Here is a 16301-nt window from a genome sequence, read left to right as displayed (position 1 = left end):
GAAGATGAGTTTACTTCACCCACCCAAAGCAAGGAGGTACACAGCACTGCCTGAGGAGGTTCCAAGGTATGCTTTATTGGTGTCAGACCCAAGTGAGATGATGGGGTCCTGGCTGGCCAATTCTCTACAAAGAATTCATAAAAAAAATATTTTCTCTTGCAATCTCTGTCTTACTTATAATAAAATACTGATTAGTCTTGGCAGTTCATCTGAGCAACTTTAGAGCCCCAAACAAAAATAGCTCTTTAATTATTATCATTAAGTAAAAAATCAGTAATAGAACTGCAGCTTCTGAAATAATTGGTAGAACTGAGAAGCAGAGGGAAGCACTCTCAAGCAAGCCACTCGTCTATTTTTCTCCTTTAAGGGAGAAAAAAAAGGCTTCATGATTCTGCCAAAAGACCATCTCACAACAGAGGTAGTGGTGGAATGTTCTGACTCTCTAACGCACTGCCCAGTCCCCTCCCCGTCCCACGGCAGCTACCTGAGCTGGGCGGGACGGCCCTCCTCACCTGTGCCTCACGCAAACGTGTCCCAGTGCTGCTGCGCCCCGACCCGAGTGCTTCCCCTGCGGGATCAGAACCTGCCCCGTGTGGTCTGACGACCTCAGTCACAACACCGAGCTGCAGAGCAGGCTGTGGGGACAGCAGGACCCCACAGCGGAGCATCACTTGGGCGAGCCCAGGTGGATGAGCGCCATCACAGTGGTGTAGCTGTGGAACAGGTCCTCGCCCTTCACCTCGGTGCACTTGCGCAGGATGAAGTTGCCCGTGACGATGCGGTCACAGCCGATCTCCCCGTTTCCGAAGAAGCCGAACAAGGGAATGCCAGGAAAGAGCTTTCTGAACGCGTCGGCCTCCACGTTGCCCTTGGCCCCGTAGTGCTGGAAGCCGCGGCCCACGCAGGCAAACATGAAGCCCACCGTGTTGTGCTGGGGGATGCTGGCTGCCTTGAGGCGCTGCATGGCGGCCTCGGCCGCCTTCTCGTCGGTGACGTCCTCGCTGAGGAGCACGGTGGCACTCTGGATGCGGGCCCCGCTGAGGGACAGCCCCACCACGCCAGCCGCGTCGACTCCCAGGGGGCTCCTGTGGAATGAAGCAGCAGCGTTCAAGTACAAGAGAGCTTGTGCCGTGGCCCGGGGCACAGTGAGAAACCCACAAAGCTCTCGGAAGCCTGTGCTGGGCCAGAAAGGACACGGTGCAGTCGGCACCCACGCCCACAGGTTCCACGTCGGGTGAGGCTGGACAACGTGCTGACCATGCACAGCCCTTTACTGCCCTCATTCCCTGGACAGGACGCACAGTGTTACCTTGTATTATGGACAGTAAGGCATTGGGCCAGGATTTAAAGTGCACACAACCACTATGCGAGTGCCCTGAGCCTGGAGGAGTTGACAATTGGCCAAGGGTCCTGGGACCAATCCCAGTGGATAACAAGGGACTTAGAGAAAGCCTAATGCAGCATTTAGGTATTATCTACAACACTAGTATCTCCCCCACCCCGCCACGTCAGCTGTCAGATTCTGAAAGAGGTTTGTCAGAGATGCAGTCATGGGCTGCCCCATGGGGCAGTGGGTTAGGCTGCTGCCTGCAACAGCCAGGAGCAGCCAGGACTTGAACTGGTGCCCATGTGTGAATGCCAGTGCCCCAGCTGCTATAACCACAGCACCGGCTCTGGCTTAATCTGATTTTTAAAACTCCTCAAGCTATCTTTTGGCTTGTGTTTGCCTTTTTTAAAAGAGACATCATGGGGCCGGCACTGTGGCACAGCAGGTAAAGCTGCTGCCTGCACCGCCAGCATCCCACATGGACGCCGATTTGAGTCCTGACTGCTCCCTACTAATGGCCAGGGAAAAGCAGCTCCTGGCTTGGGCCTGGCCCAGCCACCTGAGGAGTAAACCAGGGGACGAAGATCTCTCCCTCCCAAATAAATGCTTTTGAAAGGATAAAATCTTTTTAAAGATTATTTGTAAAAAAAAAATATATATATATATATAAATATACACACACACACACACACACACACACACACACACACTGTAGTGGAGGAGAAACAACGAAGCACATTACATTTCTACCTTGTTCACCAACACGTGAATCTAGAAAACAGGCACAAATCATTAGCAAGAAATGAAGAGTCAGAGGGCCGAACACCAGCTTAGGGAGGGCCAGGCTGTGTCTCAAGTCCTCTGTGATAGGCAAGGGTCCTATTCTGGTGCAAAACCCTTTGGAAATCCATGCACACAGTTTTCGTAATAAACATTTCTGTGAACTTTTCGAAGGCCTCTTATGTGCGTGGATTTCATACATTTCCCAAATGCCCCCAAGCAGATGGGCCAACCAGCAACCTTTCAAATAAATGTTATTTTAACATAAAGAAGTAACACCTTCCACAATAGAAAACAAACTATGTTTATCTTTGAAAGCAAACACCTTAGTAACAAAAATCAAAGATGGAAAATTTTTGAGCTTAATCTCCAATACAGTGAGCCCACAGGGTGCTGCTGTGACCACAAAGACGCTTCTAAAGCTCTGAGGCTCCAACAAGAGAAGTGACAGAGGTCACACACGGGACTAGCGCTGTCCCTGGAAAGACCAGCAGGCGACACTGAGAATCTAAGGAGAGCTCTGAGTCCAGCCAAGAAGTTCTCAGAGGACAACACCCATAAACCCACCTCCACCTGGGAGCACAGCAGTGCTGAATGGACCCCTCAGCCTGTGTCTACTGCTTGCTTGCTTATGCAGGTTCTTACAAAACACAAAGTAGGGCTGGGTGTTTGGCACAGCAGTTATGCACTGGGGATGCCTGCATCTCTGATTCAGAGTGTCTGGGTTCAAGTCCCAGCTTGGCTAACGTGGACCTGGGAGGCACCTCAGGTGACTGGGACCCTGCCCCCGACGTGGGAGACCCAAATTGAGTTCCTGGCTCCTGGCTTCAGCCTGGCTCAGCCCTGGCTGTTGCAAGCATTTGGGAAAATAAACTGATACCCCCCCCAATAAAAATGAAAATTCAACAATTTAAAATCCAAAGTAACGAAAGCATCTACACGTGGAATCGCAGCTACCAGACCTACTTTTCAGCAGTCAGTGATGCCAGGTGGTCCACCTGGCCTCCAGCCAGGATGATGTTCATGTCACTGAAGGTGCTGACTACTCGCTGCAGGTAAGCACTGGCCCCCACCTTACAGCAGTTGTAGCCAAAGACAAGGACCACTCGGAGCTCCGGGTTATCCAAGAGACCTGCAGAGAAAAAACCCACAGTTAAAGACAGCCTTGAGACAGGAACTCTTCTATACAACCCACAGAGTGAACCATTATTATTAACGCTTGCAGACCTAGTTCAGTGTAACTCAGTGCTGAAGCTATCAGGTTTTCAATTTGGATATGATATATAATATTATAAATCATAATACAATACAGTCACCATCCACCCAGAGGCGGGAGTGGCCGTGCACGTGGCAGCTGCCCGTGGTGCACCAGGTGTGTGTGTGCTGGCTGCCCACAACAGAAGGGCAGGCTGCTTTACAGAGAGAGGCCCCACAAGCTACAACCACACCAGTACTGGAACCCAAGGACGTGACCCGATTCTGGAAACGCATCTTTGCGGATTTAACTGGAGATCTCGGGCTGAGCTGGTGTGAGCTACCCAGGTAGTCCTACCTCCAGTGACAAGTGTCTCTCACTCCAGAGACACACACAGGAGACACCCAGGCAGCAAGAGACACTGTGGGCGCCACAGCAGAACCTGGAGTGACACAGCCATGGGAGCAAGAAGAGCCCACGGAGTCTCCCCAGAGCCTGCAGGGGGAGGGCGGCACTACCTGGTTTTGGACCTGTGGCCTCCCAAACTGTGACAGAATAAATATCTGGTTGCTTTCATTTGTTTTTTATTTCAAAGGCAGCGTGACAGCAATCTCTCCTCTCCTGTTTCACTCCCCCAAGCCTGCAGAAGCCAGGGCTGGGCTAGGCTGAAGCTAGCAGCCCTGAACTCAATGCACGTCTCCCATGGGCGTGGCAAGGGCCCAAGTACTTGAGCCAGCGGCTGCTGCCTCCAAGGGTGCACGTTAGCCAGGAGCTGGGACTCTACTGACAACAACTTAACCTGCCGCACCACAGCACCCGCCCCCCAACTGCCAAAGTGTGAACCAGCAGTGTGTGGAACTCCCCCCCCCCGCCCGCCCGCCAACGTGTGAACCAGCAGAGTGCAGAACTCCGTGCCAGCAGCCTCAGGTAACGGTGACACCCCTGAATGCAGGCTTCCTGCACCCCCGCCAAGAAGGTGCTGACTGTGTGGCACGTGGAGTAAAAGCTGCTGCCACTAGGGGGCGGCAGCGTCTCCCGAGACTGCAGAATAAGGTGGCATTCATGGGCTGTCCCCTGCCCGCAGGCTCGCCCGATGGTGGGCACTTTGTCCACCTTGTCCACAGACCACCATTTTGAACTCAGCCTGCATTACCAACACAGTTTCGGGATGGGAGAAACACGAAAACACCTAACCACACACCTGTCTGCATTTAACTCAGCCACATGACTTCCACCTTGACAGGCCTAAGGTGAAGGTACCCCAAAACACAGGCGCCCGCAAGCAAACACGGCGTGCAGCACCGTCCTGGGAACCCTCCGGTCAGTTCTGGTTCTCCGCACGGGAATCGCTGCTTTGGGACCACCTGACGCGGGGACAGTCACCCCAGACCTGGAGTGGGCTACAGACAGACTGGCCAGCACATTCCGGCAGGATCTGCTTTCCCCTTGCAGAACTGACTTTCACAGGTGCAGGAGGCCCGAGGGGCCGGAGAGGAGCAGCCTGGCCCAGACAGCAGTGCTGAAGGCCCCACCTCCTCTCGGGGGTGGGCTTAGAAACCCAGACTTCTAGGTCTCCGTCCCCGTCTGCTCACCTGCACGTCCCTGATCTGCATGTTTTCATTCACCCCCCCCCCCACACACACCCTGAAAACCAGATTCACTCTCTCCCACCTTGGCCAAGGCTGTTTGCCCAGCAGGTAAAAAACAAAGGAACAACCCACAGTCTGTCTGCACTCACACTGAGAGGCCTGGGAACCACGCCACTGCACTCCACACCAGGACGGAGCCAATCTTCCCGCAGACACTGGGGTCCCTCCAGGTCACGGGTAAAGCTCACCCAGGGCCCGATGTGCTGGGTCAGCAGCTCTCAGGGTTTACGAATAAACTGATTCCGGAATTCCAAACTGAAACTCCTAGAAACCCCAGACTTCCACTCCACGTGGCCTCGTCTCCCCGCTACTGTGAAGCCCCGCGGCTGACCCGTCCCCGCCCTGTGTCACCAACGCCCTTCCTTTAACATCGTTCCTGTCAGTGGGGCCTGTGCAAGTTCTGGGCAACCGGGAAAGCTGTCCACACCTCCCCCTCTTCCCTGCCCCTGGACAGTCTCCATGACTTTGCCAAGTGACTCTGGAACTTTGCCCCTCCGCATTTCTTCGGAGTCTGATCGAAATCAGTGAATCCCGGGTGCTGGCAGACCTCGGGAGGGTTCGTGAACAGCAGGATTCAGGACCACCTCGAGGCAGAGTGGGGAGCACTGCCCGGGGGCACCACATCACCTCTCGGGACAAAAACGACAGCACGGCTTGCCAGGCAATCTGCAGCAAAAACACGTCATGAGAAGGCACAGGAGGTCCCTACGGGGCCGGTTTTCCCCGCTGCCTCTCCTGTCCCAGGGCCCCACTCCTGCCGTCCGCACACCTCCACGCCCCGGGCCCCATCTCCTCCACTTCCGTCGTTTCTCGTGGCCTGCCAGGCCGACTGCAGGCCACGTGCATTTTCCCACCTGGTCTGCCCACTTCTGGCAGACCCAGGCCACAGGCCGCATGCTTGGAGTCACCCTCTCACTCACCGTCCAAGAGGTGAAGTCCAGGTGCCCAGGCCCAGCCTCGCTGCCCCCATGCCACGTGCGGACTGCCCTCCACACCCGGGCAGAGTGGCCGTGTCTGCGGCTCCTCACACCGGCCACGCGGGGGCTCTGCAGCCTGAGGGCTCCAAAGCCCACCGCTCTGTGAAGCCTCAGCCTCCTTCCCCTGCTGCAACACCCGGGCCGCGCTCCCTCCCCCCGGGCGCCCACAGGATCACACATCTTTCATAGCCTCCAGGAGTGTCCCGGACACAGTGTGCGGTGCTGCTAACCAGCTCCGTCCTAACCATCGAGACCTGGACCTAGCAGAATGGCGAGCCCACCAAGCAGCCATGCCCTGCCAACCCAACCCCTCTCCCTCCTTGTACTACATGGGCCGCTGCAATCTCCCTGGAATCGGCGCCAGGCCGCCAGCGGGCTTCCTACAAGGCCTCCAACGGCTTCGACCCTTCCACACAGACGGCCCGGCTCTGCGCCAGGAGCTCTCAGCCACTGTGCCCTGCCTCCACTTCTGAGCATCAGACCCACCACTCCGCAGGCACGGTTGCCCGAGCCCATCAGTGAAGGCGCCCCCTGACCTCCCCAGAAGGCCGGCACCCGACTCCAACAGCCGCACCCGCAGAGGACCTGCTCCTGTGGAGCCGACACCAGTGCCGTTCCGGAAGGAGGCGCACCTGGCAGCGCCGTGCACCACAGCAGAGTAACTGAGACGGGCAGCGTCGGGCGCCCCGGTTTCAGGAGCACTGGTGACACTCAGCCCACACGCAGCGGCTGGCCTGAGTCCCAGCTCTCCTCCTGACTCCAGGCCCCGGCAGGCAGCAGCAATGCCTCGAGTGACTGGGTTCCTGCCGCCCACAGGGGAGACCCACATGGAGCTTCCAACTGCCAGCTCCAACCTGGCCCAGGCCCTGGCCCAGGCCCAGGCCCAGGCCCAGGCCCAGGCCCAGGCCTGGCCACTGTGGGCACTTGGGGAGTGAGCCAGCAGACAGAAGAGCTCTGTCTTCCTCTGCTTCTCAAACAAATAAAAACGTAAAAGAACAGTGTGCAGCCTGCGTCCGGCACACAGTGCAGTGCCTTGGTAACTGTCCCCACACCAGGACACACGCAAGGTCATGGGGCAGCCTCTGAAGGGGTCACCAGGGACACCGCCCACTGCCCCGCGACACCTGCTCGCCCCAGACCCTCTCACGCCCACACCCACTGGTCAGCCAGAAGTGAGGGCAGAACAGATGGATCCACGAAACGAGCTTTCCTGATCAGAGCGACTCACCTGCTTCAGTAAGCTGATGTCTCTCTAGTGTTGGGCTCTTCGGATCCTTCATAAAGTGAAAGGGCTGTATTTTTATTCCTTCAATCTGAGGGAACAACAGAGCAAAACCAGACTCTCCGATTTCTATTTCCAGAGGCCGATTGCTCCCCGATCCCATGGGAGTCACTAGGAAAGAAGTTAACAGTTCTGTGAACAGGAAACAGTGCAAATGACCGGTCCCGGGGACCCGCAGCGGCCACCACTCGCCCAGCAGTGCTCCCGCCCTGCCCCCGCTGCAGGCTCCACGGCAGGTTCAGGTGGTTCGAGGAAAAAACGAAGGCGGTCAGTGTCCTTCCCCCGGCCGAGACCAAGGGCACAGTGTGGACCGTATTGCCCGGTCACCCTGTTATCTCTCCCACAGGCTCACGGTCTTCAGGTAAAAAGTTGGAGGAGCAGCAAATGCGCTTTCACAGCAACTCCACTTTTAAAACTTGACTCTAAAAATGTGTGAAAATTAAAGCATATGTACAATGAGTACATTCTGTCAAGATTTGTTTTATGGATTTGAAAGGCAGGGTGATAGCGGAAGGAGGAGGGCTGAAGAGATCTTCCATCTGCTAGTTCATTCCCCAGACGGCCAGAGCAGCCAGAGCTGAACCAGGCCGAAGCGAGGAACCCAGAGCTTTATCCGGGTCTCGCCGTGGGGGAGGAGCACCGATACGTAGGCCATCTTCTGCTGTCTTCCCGGCGCATCAGCAGGAAGCCGGATCTAACGCAGAGCAGCACGACCTGGCACTCCGGTATGGACTGTGTCACACGCCAGTCCACACACGAGCACTTTTTTTTTTTTCCTAATTTACTTGACAGGTAGAGTTACAGATAGTGAGAGACAGAGAGAAAGGTCTTCCTTCCGTTGGTTCACCCCCCCAAAATGGCTACTACGGCCAGCGCACTGCGCCGATCCGAAGCCAGGAGCCAGGTCCAGGTCTCCCATGGGGTGCAGGGCCCTAGCACTTGGGCCATCCTCCACTGCCCTCCCGGGCCACAGCAGAGAGCTGGACTGGAAGAGGGGCAACCAGAACTCGAACCTGGCACCCATATGGGATGCCGGCGCTGCAGGCGGAGGATTAACCAAGTGAGCCACGGTGCCAGCCCCACACAAACGAGTACTTTTATCACAAAATTCCTAAAAGAAAATAAAAAGAAAAAACTTCAATATCCTACACTGGTGTTCAGATTAAAAGCTACACAACTGAGGCTGGCGCTGTAGCGCAGCAGGTTAACACCCGGGCCTGAAGCACCAGCATCCCATATGGGCACCGGTTCTAGTCCCGGCTGCTCCACTTCCGATCCAGCTCTCTGCTGGGGCCTGGGAAAGCAGAAGATGGCCCAAGTCCTTGGGCCCCTTCACCCGCGTGGGAAATCTGGAAGAAGCTCCTGGCTCCTGGCTTCAGATAGGCACAGCTCTGGCCGTTGCTGCCAATTGGGGAGTAAACCAATGGATGGAAAACCTCTCTCTCTCTCTGCCCCTCCGACTTTCAAATAAATAAATAAATCATTTTAAAAACAAGAGATAAACAACTGAGTAACACATCAGAAAAAGACTTGGAATACTTCCCAAAGAGCCACGCAAATAACCAATAAACGCCTGCTGAGGCATTCAACACAAGTCACTCCAAATGAACTCCCCCAGGAAGCCTCTTCACTCCAGGGGGCTAAGTGCCAGGGGGGGCGCAGAGCCCAGGAGCCCTCACACACCATTACTTGAATACAAAAGGGCACACACGTGCAGTACTGCTTGGCGGCTTCTTTTAAAGTTAACTATGTACCAAACTCAAGGCCAGCAATTCCACTTCTTGGTAACTGCCTAAGAATTAATCCGTCTCCACAAAAAGACGTACACAAAAATCCTTCCAACAGCCCCTTCATCACAGCCAGCAACCGGAACCGACACAAATGGCCATCAAAAGAGAGTGGAAAGCAAATCATGGTGTACTTAAGTCACAGAATACAGCTCAGGGACTGTGCCACCCACACTGGAGACCCAAATGGAGTCCAGGCTCCTGGCTTCAGCCTGGCCCAGGCCTAGCCACCGTGGCCATTCGTGGAGTGAACTAGTAGACAGAATCTCTCTCTCACTCTGCTTTTCTAGTAAACAAATCTTAAAAAAGAAAAAAAAAAAAAGATTGTGCATCTCACTGAAGTCTGCCAAAATCAAGACTGCCTGGCAACAGGCGTGACTGGTTAGGGCACAGACCGCCCCTTGACCGGATTGGCTGCCTCGGCTATATAAGCAGCTGTAGCACCTGAAATAAGTCTGCGGGCTGCTCGCCTCTGGCCTGCTTTCACCCGCCTCCCGGGGTCTGTGTGGTGACTCCGCGCCTCTTGCCCCCACCACGTTCCTCCTCTCAGAATGAATGCACCTCACACACATCTACAAAAATGACCAGCTTTTCTTGAGTATGACACTTTCCAACCTGTTTTCTAAAGTAACTACCATACTGTGGCCTAAGGAAGACAGGGAACCGGAAACAAGAAGGGCGGTGCGGGGAGCCAGGCAGAGGCAAGGTCTAACTCCGGGGTTGGGAAGTGCTTCCCCCGACACGGAGATCCTGAGAACTGACAGAGGGCTGCGAAGTCGGAGCTACCTCGGCCTGCGGCCAAGGGCAAAGGCAGGCTCAGGCAGACACCCACGACCCCACACTGGGGTCACCGGGAGCAGAAGGACGTCACCCAGCTCTGACCCCAGAAGAATGGCACAAAGGAGAAACTGGGCCATATTGTGGGGAAGTCACAGTGGGTACAAGGGGGAGACCCAGCAATGCCAGCAATGCAGGGGTGAGTCCACGTGAGCACCTTAGCGACCAGCGACGGTAACGACTGGGTAACTCAGGCAGGGCAAGTCAGAATCCAAAGGAAAAGCATGGGCAGTGCTACCACTTTTCCAGCCCAGTGAGAAACGCAGCACGTGGTAGAATAAGCTAGCGCAGTGGAAGGGACCCTACCCCCCACGTGCTGACCCTCCCTCACCGCAAACACCTGGAATCCCTGTGCCTCACTGTGCAAGACGCTGCAATTCAGATAAAAACTTCCAGTGAAGATTAAAAAACACTGAGCAGCACCAGAGAGCTGGAACAAAGAACACTATCTCTGCTCTCATTGTTTTTCTTTAAATTTGTCTTACTTACTTGAAAGGCAGAGTGACAGAAAGATAGAGAGAAAGAAAGAGATCCTCCATCTACTGGTTCATTCACCCAACGGCTGTGACAGCTCCGTCCAGGTCTCCCATGTGGGCAGCAGGGGACCAAGCGCTTGGGCCACCCTCGGCTGCCTTCTCAGATGTGTTAACAGGGAGCTGGATCAGAGGCAGAGCAGCCAGGACTTGAACTGGTGCTCCAATATGGCTATGGGATGCCAGCATCACAGGCTGCAGCTTGACCCGCTGTGCCACAACTATGGAAAGCGGCAACGACCAAACAGCAACAGCCAACAGAAACTCCCAGCAGCAGTCACGCGTGGTAAACTCCAGACGGCGGTACCCAGAGGAACAGAAGCTTCCTAGTCAGACCCGGGTTAGCTCCGGACTCCACCTCACCCTCACCCACCAGAAACAGGACTCGCGGCCCGAGAACTCCTCAGATGCCCACGACGCCTGTCTAGGACTGAAGAGGGACCGAATGAGGTCCCTCCCCCATCGTGAGCGGCTGAGGCAGACGTGCATTATATTTGGCTGATACAAGCAGCCTACAGATCTAAAACACCAACCACAATCACTTAACGTTAAGCCACACACAATGTGACAGCAAATAGGACTACTCTCCCTGTATCCTGAATGACCAGGAATACAAAAGCGGTGGCGAACTGTAAAAAGTTCACTTCTGTGTGGGAGCCCACGGCAATGCGGGATAGAAAACACAAGTGACTCAAGCGCTCACCGATGATTCCTGGGGTCACGATCCCAAGCACCTGGCACTGCTTGGGGAACAGCTTCTCCAGGGCAAGTGCGGTCTCCATACTCGTTCTCTTCCTCGCTGTAATACAGAAGCAAAACCGGTCACCATTCATTCATTCAGGGTCAAGACTGACAGCGGGAAAAAGGTAAATACCGGAAACCCAGAAGTCATCTGATACCGGCACACTTTCTAAGAAAGTCCAAAAGCTTAGATTATAACAAATGAATCCCCCACCTTGATCCCGCTTTACATTTTAAATTCTTGGCCCGAGCCGCTCTCCTTTGCTCGCTTTCTGCTCTGCCCTGATGACACTGCTCTGGCCACACGCTGCAGCTGAATTTCCGACGCGCTGCTGTCTTCCTGTTCTGCTGGCTGCGGCCTCACAGCGGCTGACTGCACGCGCCGTCGGCCCATGAGCCACCAGCAGTGTCCAACCTGGGGCCTCGGAGTGCACACTTGGAGACATCTGCTCTGTACCCAAGCGCACAAGCTCTGTAGAGAATGCTGGTAAATGGACCCCATGATCCAACACAATAGAAGTAGGTAAAGTCACAGACGCTCCTTAGATCCTAAAAATAAGTGCCCCGAGGATTAAAATCTCATGGTGCGAAACACACACTTCTAAAGGTTTCCATTGTTCTAGAAGGTTCAGAAATCAGTCTGAAGGGAAAAAAGCTTCAGACACTCGAGAGGTCTTCAAAAAGTTCATGGAAAATGTGTATCAAGCAAAACGTATACTTGACTGTCAACTGTAGTTTTCTCTATATATACTTAATCTGAGACAGAGGGAGTTACGCTCTTCCGCTGGTTCACCTCCCAAATACCTAAAACTGCCAGAAGCTCTAAGGCTGAAGCCAGGAGCCCGGGACTCAACAGATTTCTCACAGGGCTAACAGGCACTCAGTTACCAAAGCCACCACCACTGCCGCTCAGGGAGGCTGGGCCAGGAGTGCCGAGAGCCCAGGCACTTGCTGGGGGATGCAAGTGACTTCACCACTGGGCTGAACACCTGCCCCAGCGTGCGTTTTAATTTTTTTCATGACTTTCTGGAGCCCCCTTGTGTATGTAAGCGTACTACCCGTCAGCCCCAGAGCCCCAGAAAGTAACCCCACACAGAAGATACACAAGGAAACGGAAAAGGGAAGAGAACAAAGTTCTTCCTGGATACTTGCCTCTCTTATGGCCACGACACTCTTCAAGACGAATGAAAGTCTCCGAGTCGGCCATGTAGAGAACCGTCTGTGGTAAGATCCGGACATTCTGCAAAGCAAACAACCAGGCTTGGACACCGCTCCCTCGGAACACGCCCGGCTCCCGACCCGGGTTGCTGCTGGCCCCGCCCACACCTCCACGCTCCTGCGTGCACAGCTCACTCACTGGGTGCTAGTTACAGCTTCAAGTCAAATCACCCCAGCCCTCCAGAAGTTCTTTTCGCGGTGACAACCCAAGCTCTCAGGACAAAAGCTTCCCATTACAGCAGGAGACGCCACTGCTTTCTTTCAACAGGCGTCCTGGGGCGGACCCGACTCCCAGGCCGCATCAGGCTGCTCTCGCGTCTCACCGGCCCAGCGGGTCTCCTCCAGAGGCCTGAGCCAGCCACCAGCCACACGCCCCTGTGCCTGGCCCCGTCACTTCCCTCGGGAGGCAGCTCCAGGGCCACCTCCTCCACACAACCGACCGCGAGAGCCTCACTCCCCACAGCTCCCAACACTTAGAGCTCATCGAGTTCTCACACAGTCTGCAACTGAAGCCGTGCTGGCAGCACTGGGACCGCTCGCCCGTGACGGGGGCTGACCAGAGGCGAGCCCTGGCCCGGCTGCCTGTGCACAGAGCAGAGGGGAGAATTTCCGAGGCCGCGACCCAGGCGGAGCCTCGCAAAGCCACGAGGGCTCTGAGGCCCTGCTCTTCCAGAGATCAGCAGTCCCAGGCCTCCCCGGGCTCTTTGCTGACACCAGCTGGCCGCAATCGCCTGCCGTCTCCCCAGAAGCAGTGGCAACGCCAGCCCTCAGCGCCGTGTCTCCGAGGCACAGTGGAAGGCAGCCCGGACCTCACTCCATGATCAAGGCTACCAACAGCAAGCTCTCGGGAAGAGCTGCACTAGCTTTTTAAGCATTCCTGCTCCTGCAGCTTACTCAGGTAGCTGCCCCTAGCAGCATGCCCCTAGACGATCTGGAAAACACTGCACCAACAGCACGCGGGAGCTGGACAGGCTTCCATGACGCTGTCTCACCAGTTTACCTCAAAGTACAAGGTTGTAAAAGACTTTCTGGTAGGACGTCAGAGGGGCATTTAACACCCTCTCAGGTGAGCTGCCTCCCATCATCTTGTTTTCCTTACTGAATCCTCATGGAGACAGCAGCCTGAGGCCTGAGAACACCAGGCTGTGCGGCCCAGCGAAGTCTGGCGGAAACCACTACACGGCACACACCGCTCAGCCTGCTGTGGCAAAAATCCAAACCACCACCACCACCACACCGAATCTGTGCAAGTATTTAAAACCACCACAGAATTTTAGCCCCAGAGAAAACATCTGGTAACAGCTGGGTTGGTTGCTTTTACGTTTCTTTGTTTTAAACAGTTCAGATCATACTAAATATCACTTTTTTTTTTTTAATTTTTTGACAGGCAGAGTGGACAGTGAGAGAGAGAGACAGAGAGAAAGGTCTTCCTTTGCCGTTGGTTCACCCTCCAATGGCCGCCGCACTGCGGCCAGCGCACCGCGCTGATCCGATGGCAGGAGCCAGGAGCCAGGTGCTTTTCCTGGTCTCCCATGGGGTGCAGGGCCCAAGCACCTAGGCCATCCTCCACTGCACTCCCTGGCCACAGCAGAGAGCTGGCCTGGAAGAGGGGCAACCGGGACAGAATCCGGCGCCCCGACCGGGACTAGAACCTGGTGTGCCAGCGCTGCTAGGCGGAGGATTAGCCTAGTGAGCCGCGGCGCCGGCCGAAATATCACTTCATAATCTGCGTTTTTCACATCAACATTTGACATTAATGTGTCTACATTCATCATTTAATGACTTCAGGTTTCTCTCAATTTCTCTTAAATAAATGATGCTCCAAAGAACACTTCCGTGGAAAAGTCTTTGTTTGCATTTTGAATTTCTGCAATGACAAACAGAAACACCAGGATCTGGGCCAAGGCACCAGAGAAGAACATTTTCTGCAAACCTGCCTGGGTACGGGCCAGCTCCTAGGGTCTGAGTCTCATGGGCCCAAACGCAGGAAGCAGAAAACGGGTTACGAGGAAGGGGCAACAGCAGCCTGGTGTGTGCGGGGCACTGAGCCGTTACCTGCAATGTCAGGAATGACAAGACCACGATGCCCACTGTCCGAAGGGAAGGCCCACGGTGAGCAGACAGAAAACCGGGATCCCGTGCTGGACTTGACTCACCTGTGCCTGTGTGAACTCATGAGTCCCTGACCCTGAGACGAACAGCCAGAGTGGTACGTGCTCACCCTCTCACACACACGAACACACGTCTAGCCAGCCCTCTCTCTCACACATGCACGCACCTCTAGCCAGCCCTCTCTCTCTCTCTCACACACACACACACACGAGTGTGTCACACCAGCCCTCCATTATGTCTCTAACACACACATGTCCAGCCGGCCATTCTCTTCTGCAGGTTCTGTGTCCACAGGTTCAACCAACGTCAGTTGGAAAATATTCAAAACACTACTACAAAGTCGTGTCTCCCTGTCACTATTCCCTTAACAACACAGAACAGCACCTGCTCACCGAGTTAGGTGGTACAAGTCACCCAGAGACGCGGGAGCCCGGAGGCTCTGGCCACACTGATTCTCACCAGGGCCTGGGCGGCTGGGTTCCCGCAGCCTCAGGGCAGGATGCCCAGAACGGAACCGCGCGTGGATCCGGCGCGCAGCGAGGGCTGCCTACACACACACTTGCTGCCTCGCTCCGCTCACAGCCACGGGACACCCGGACCGTGGTCTCCACATCCCTCTCCCCGGAGGGGACCAGGGCTTCCTGGGGAAGCGGCGGACCGCAGGGCGGGAGCAGGCAACCCCCACGGCGAGTTCAGAACACACTGCGCCAGGAAAGCAGGCAGTGCTCCAAACCCACGGAGCACCCGGCCACGCGAGAGCGCGCGGGCACGCACAGGGTAAAGCCGTGAATGAAGCCGGAGCAGGGCTGCACGGGGCTCGCCATAAACACTAGGAACGGCGCAAGAGGTCTTGGCTACGTCACCGGCAACGGCACCCGCGAGACCGCGCGCCGCGTGGGAGGCGCGGACCCCTCCCACGGCCCCCCGGGCGGACACGCCACCCGAAGGCACTCCGCCCCAGGCGCGGCTGGTGAAGCTCATCCACCCGGGACTCCCGGCCCCCCCGGGTGTCGCCCCCGCGCTCGAAGCCGGCGCCCAGAGCTGCACAGGCGTACAGACCGTTTGCGAGTGGGGTTTCGGCTCTCCAGGCTGCGACACCGACCCAGACACCGGCTGCTCCCCAGGAACCCGGCGAGGGAAGGGCCTCAGCCCGGCACCTGGCTTAGGGCGGGACACGCGTGCACCTGGGCCCCTCCGAGCGCCAGCCGCGACCTCGGCCCCCGGCCGACGAACCCCGGGCAGCCCGCCGTACTTGCCTCGAGCTCCTGGGCCAAGGCGCGCACCAGGCAGTGCCCCTCCGGGTGGCCGGCCTCGGCCGGGCCCGCCGAGATCCAGGTCACGCCGCGGTGGGTCCGCAGCACTCGGCGCACGCACTCCCTCCACAGGCGGCACACGCTGGGGGCCAGACGCACAAAGCTTCGTTCGCACCGGGCCGCGGGCGCCGAGGCGAGGCCGGGGCAGGCGGGCGGGCGGCACCGGGCGCGAGGCGACCCCCCGCCCCGGGGGCACCCACCTCGCGGGGGCTGCGGACGCCCGGGGTCCTGAGGGGCTCGGCCCACCCCGCCACGCCCGGGGCGCGCGCCCGGCTCGTCCCGAGGTCAGCCCCCCGCCGCCCCGCTCCTCACCCGGCCACCCGCAGCAGCGCCTTGGCGGGCAGGAAGGTGAACACGCGCTCCACCACCTCCGCCAGGTTACTTAACACGAAGGTGCTCCGCGGGTCTGCAGAGGAGGAGCCGCGGCGACACCCGCCGCCGCCGCCGCCGCCCACCGGCTCCATCTCTCCCGGCGGCTCTGAGGCGCCCGCGACGCCCGACGCGCGACCGCCGGGTCAGCGCGCCACTTCCGGCCGAGCGAGGAGGCGGG

At 56.7% G+C, this 16301-nt stretch overlaps 1 protein-coding gene across 1 annotated transcript; it reads right to left on the bottom strand.

The window, feature by feature from the left end:
• Window positions 1–55: 55 nt before the first annotated feature.
• FBXO22 (F-box protein 22) lies at window positions 56–16293 on the bottom strand. The gene is made up of 7 exons (XM_070054623.1): window positions 16064–16293; window positions 15695–15833; window positions 12261–12348; window positions 11071–11166; window positions 7157–7321; window positions 3074–3239; window positions 56–1085 (listed from the first exon to the last, which is right to left on the bottom strand). The coding sequence occupies exons 1-7, from the start codon at window positions 16213–16215 to the stop codon at window positions 668–670; spliced, it is 1224 nt and encodes a 407-aa protein (XP_069910724.1). The 5' UTR covers window positions 16216–16293; the 3' UTR covers window positions 56–667.
• Between the last annotated feature and the right edge of the window lie 8 nt (window positions 16294–16301).

Source organism: Oryctolagus cuniculus, chromosome 12 (assembly GCF_964237555.1).
Source record: "Oryctolagus cuniculus chromosome 12, mOryCun1.1, whole genome shotgun sequence".
Classification (NCBI taxonomy): domain Eukaryota; kingdom Metazoa; phylum Chordata; class Mammalia; order Lagomorpha; family Leporidae; genus Oryctolagus; species Oryctolagus cuniculus.
This window is presented reverse-complemented; position numbering and strand designations above follow the sequence as displayed.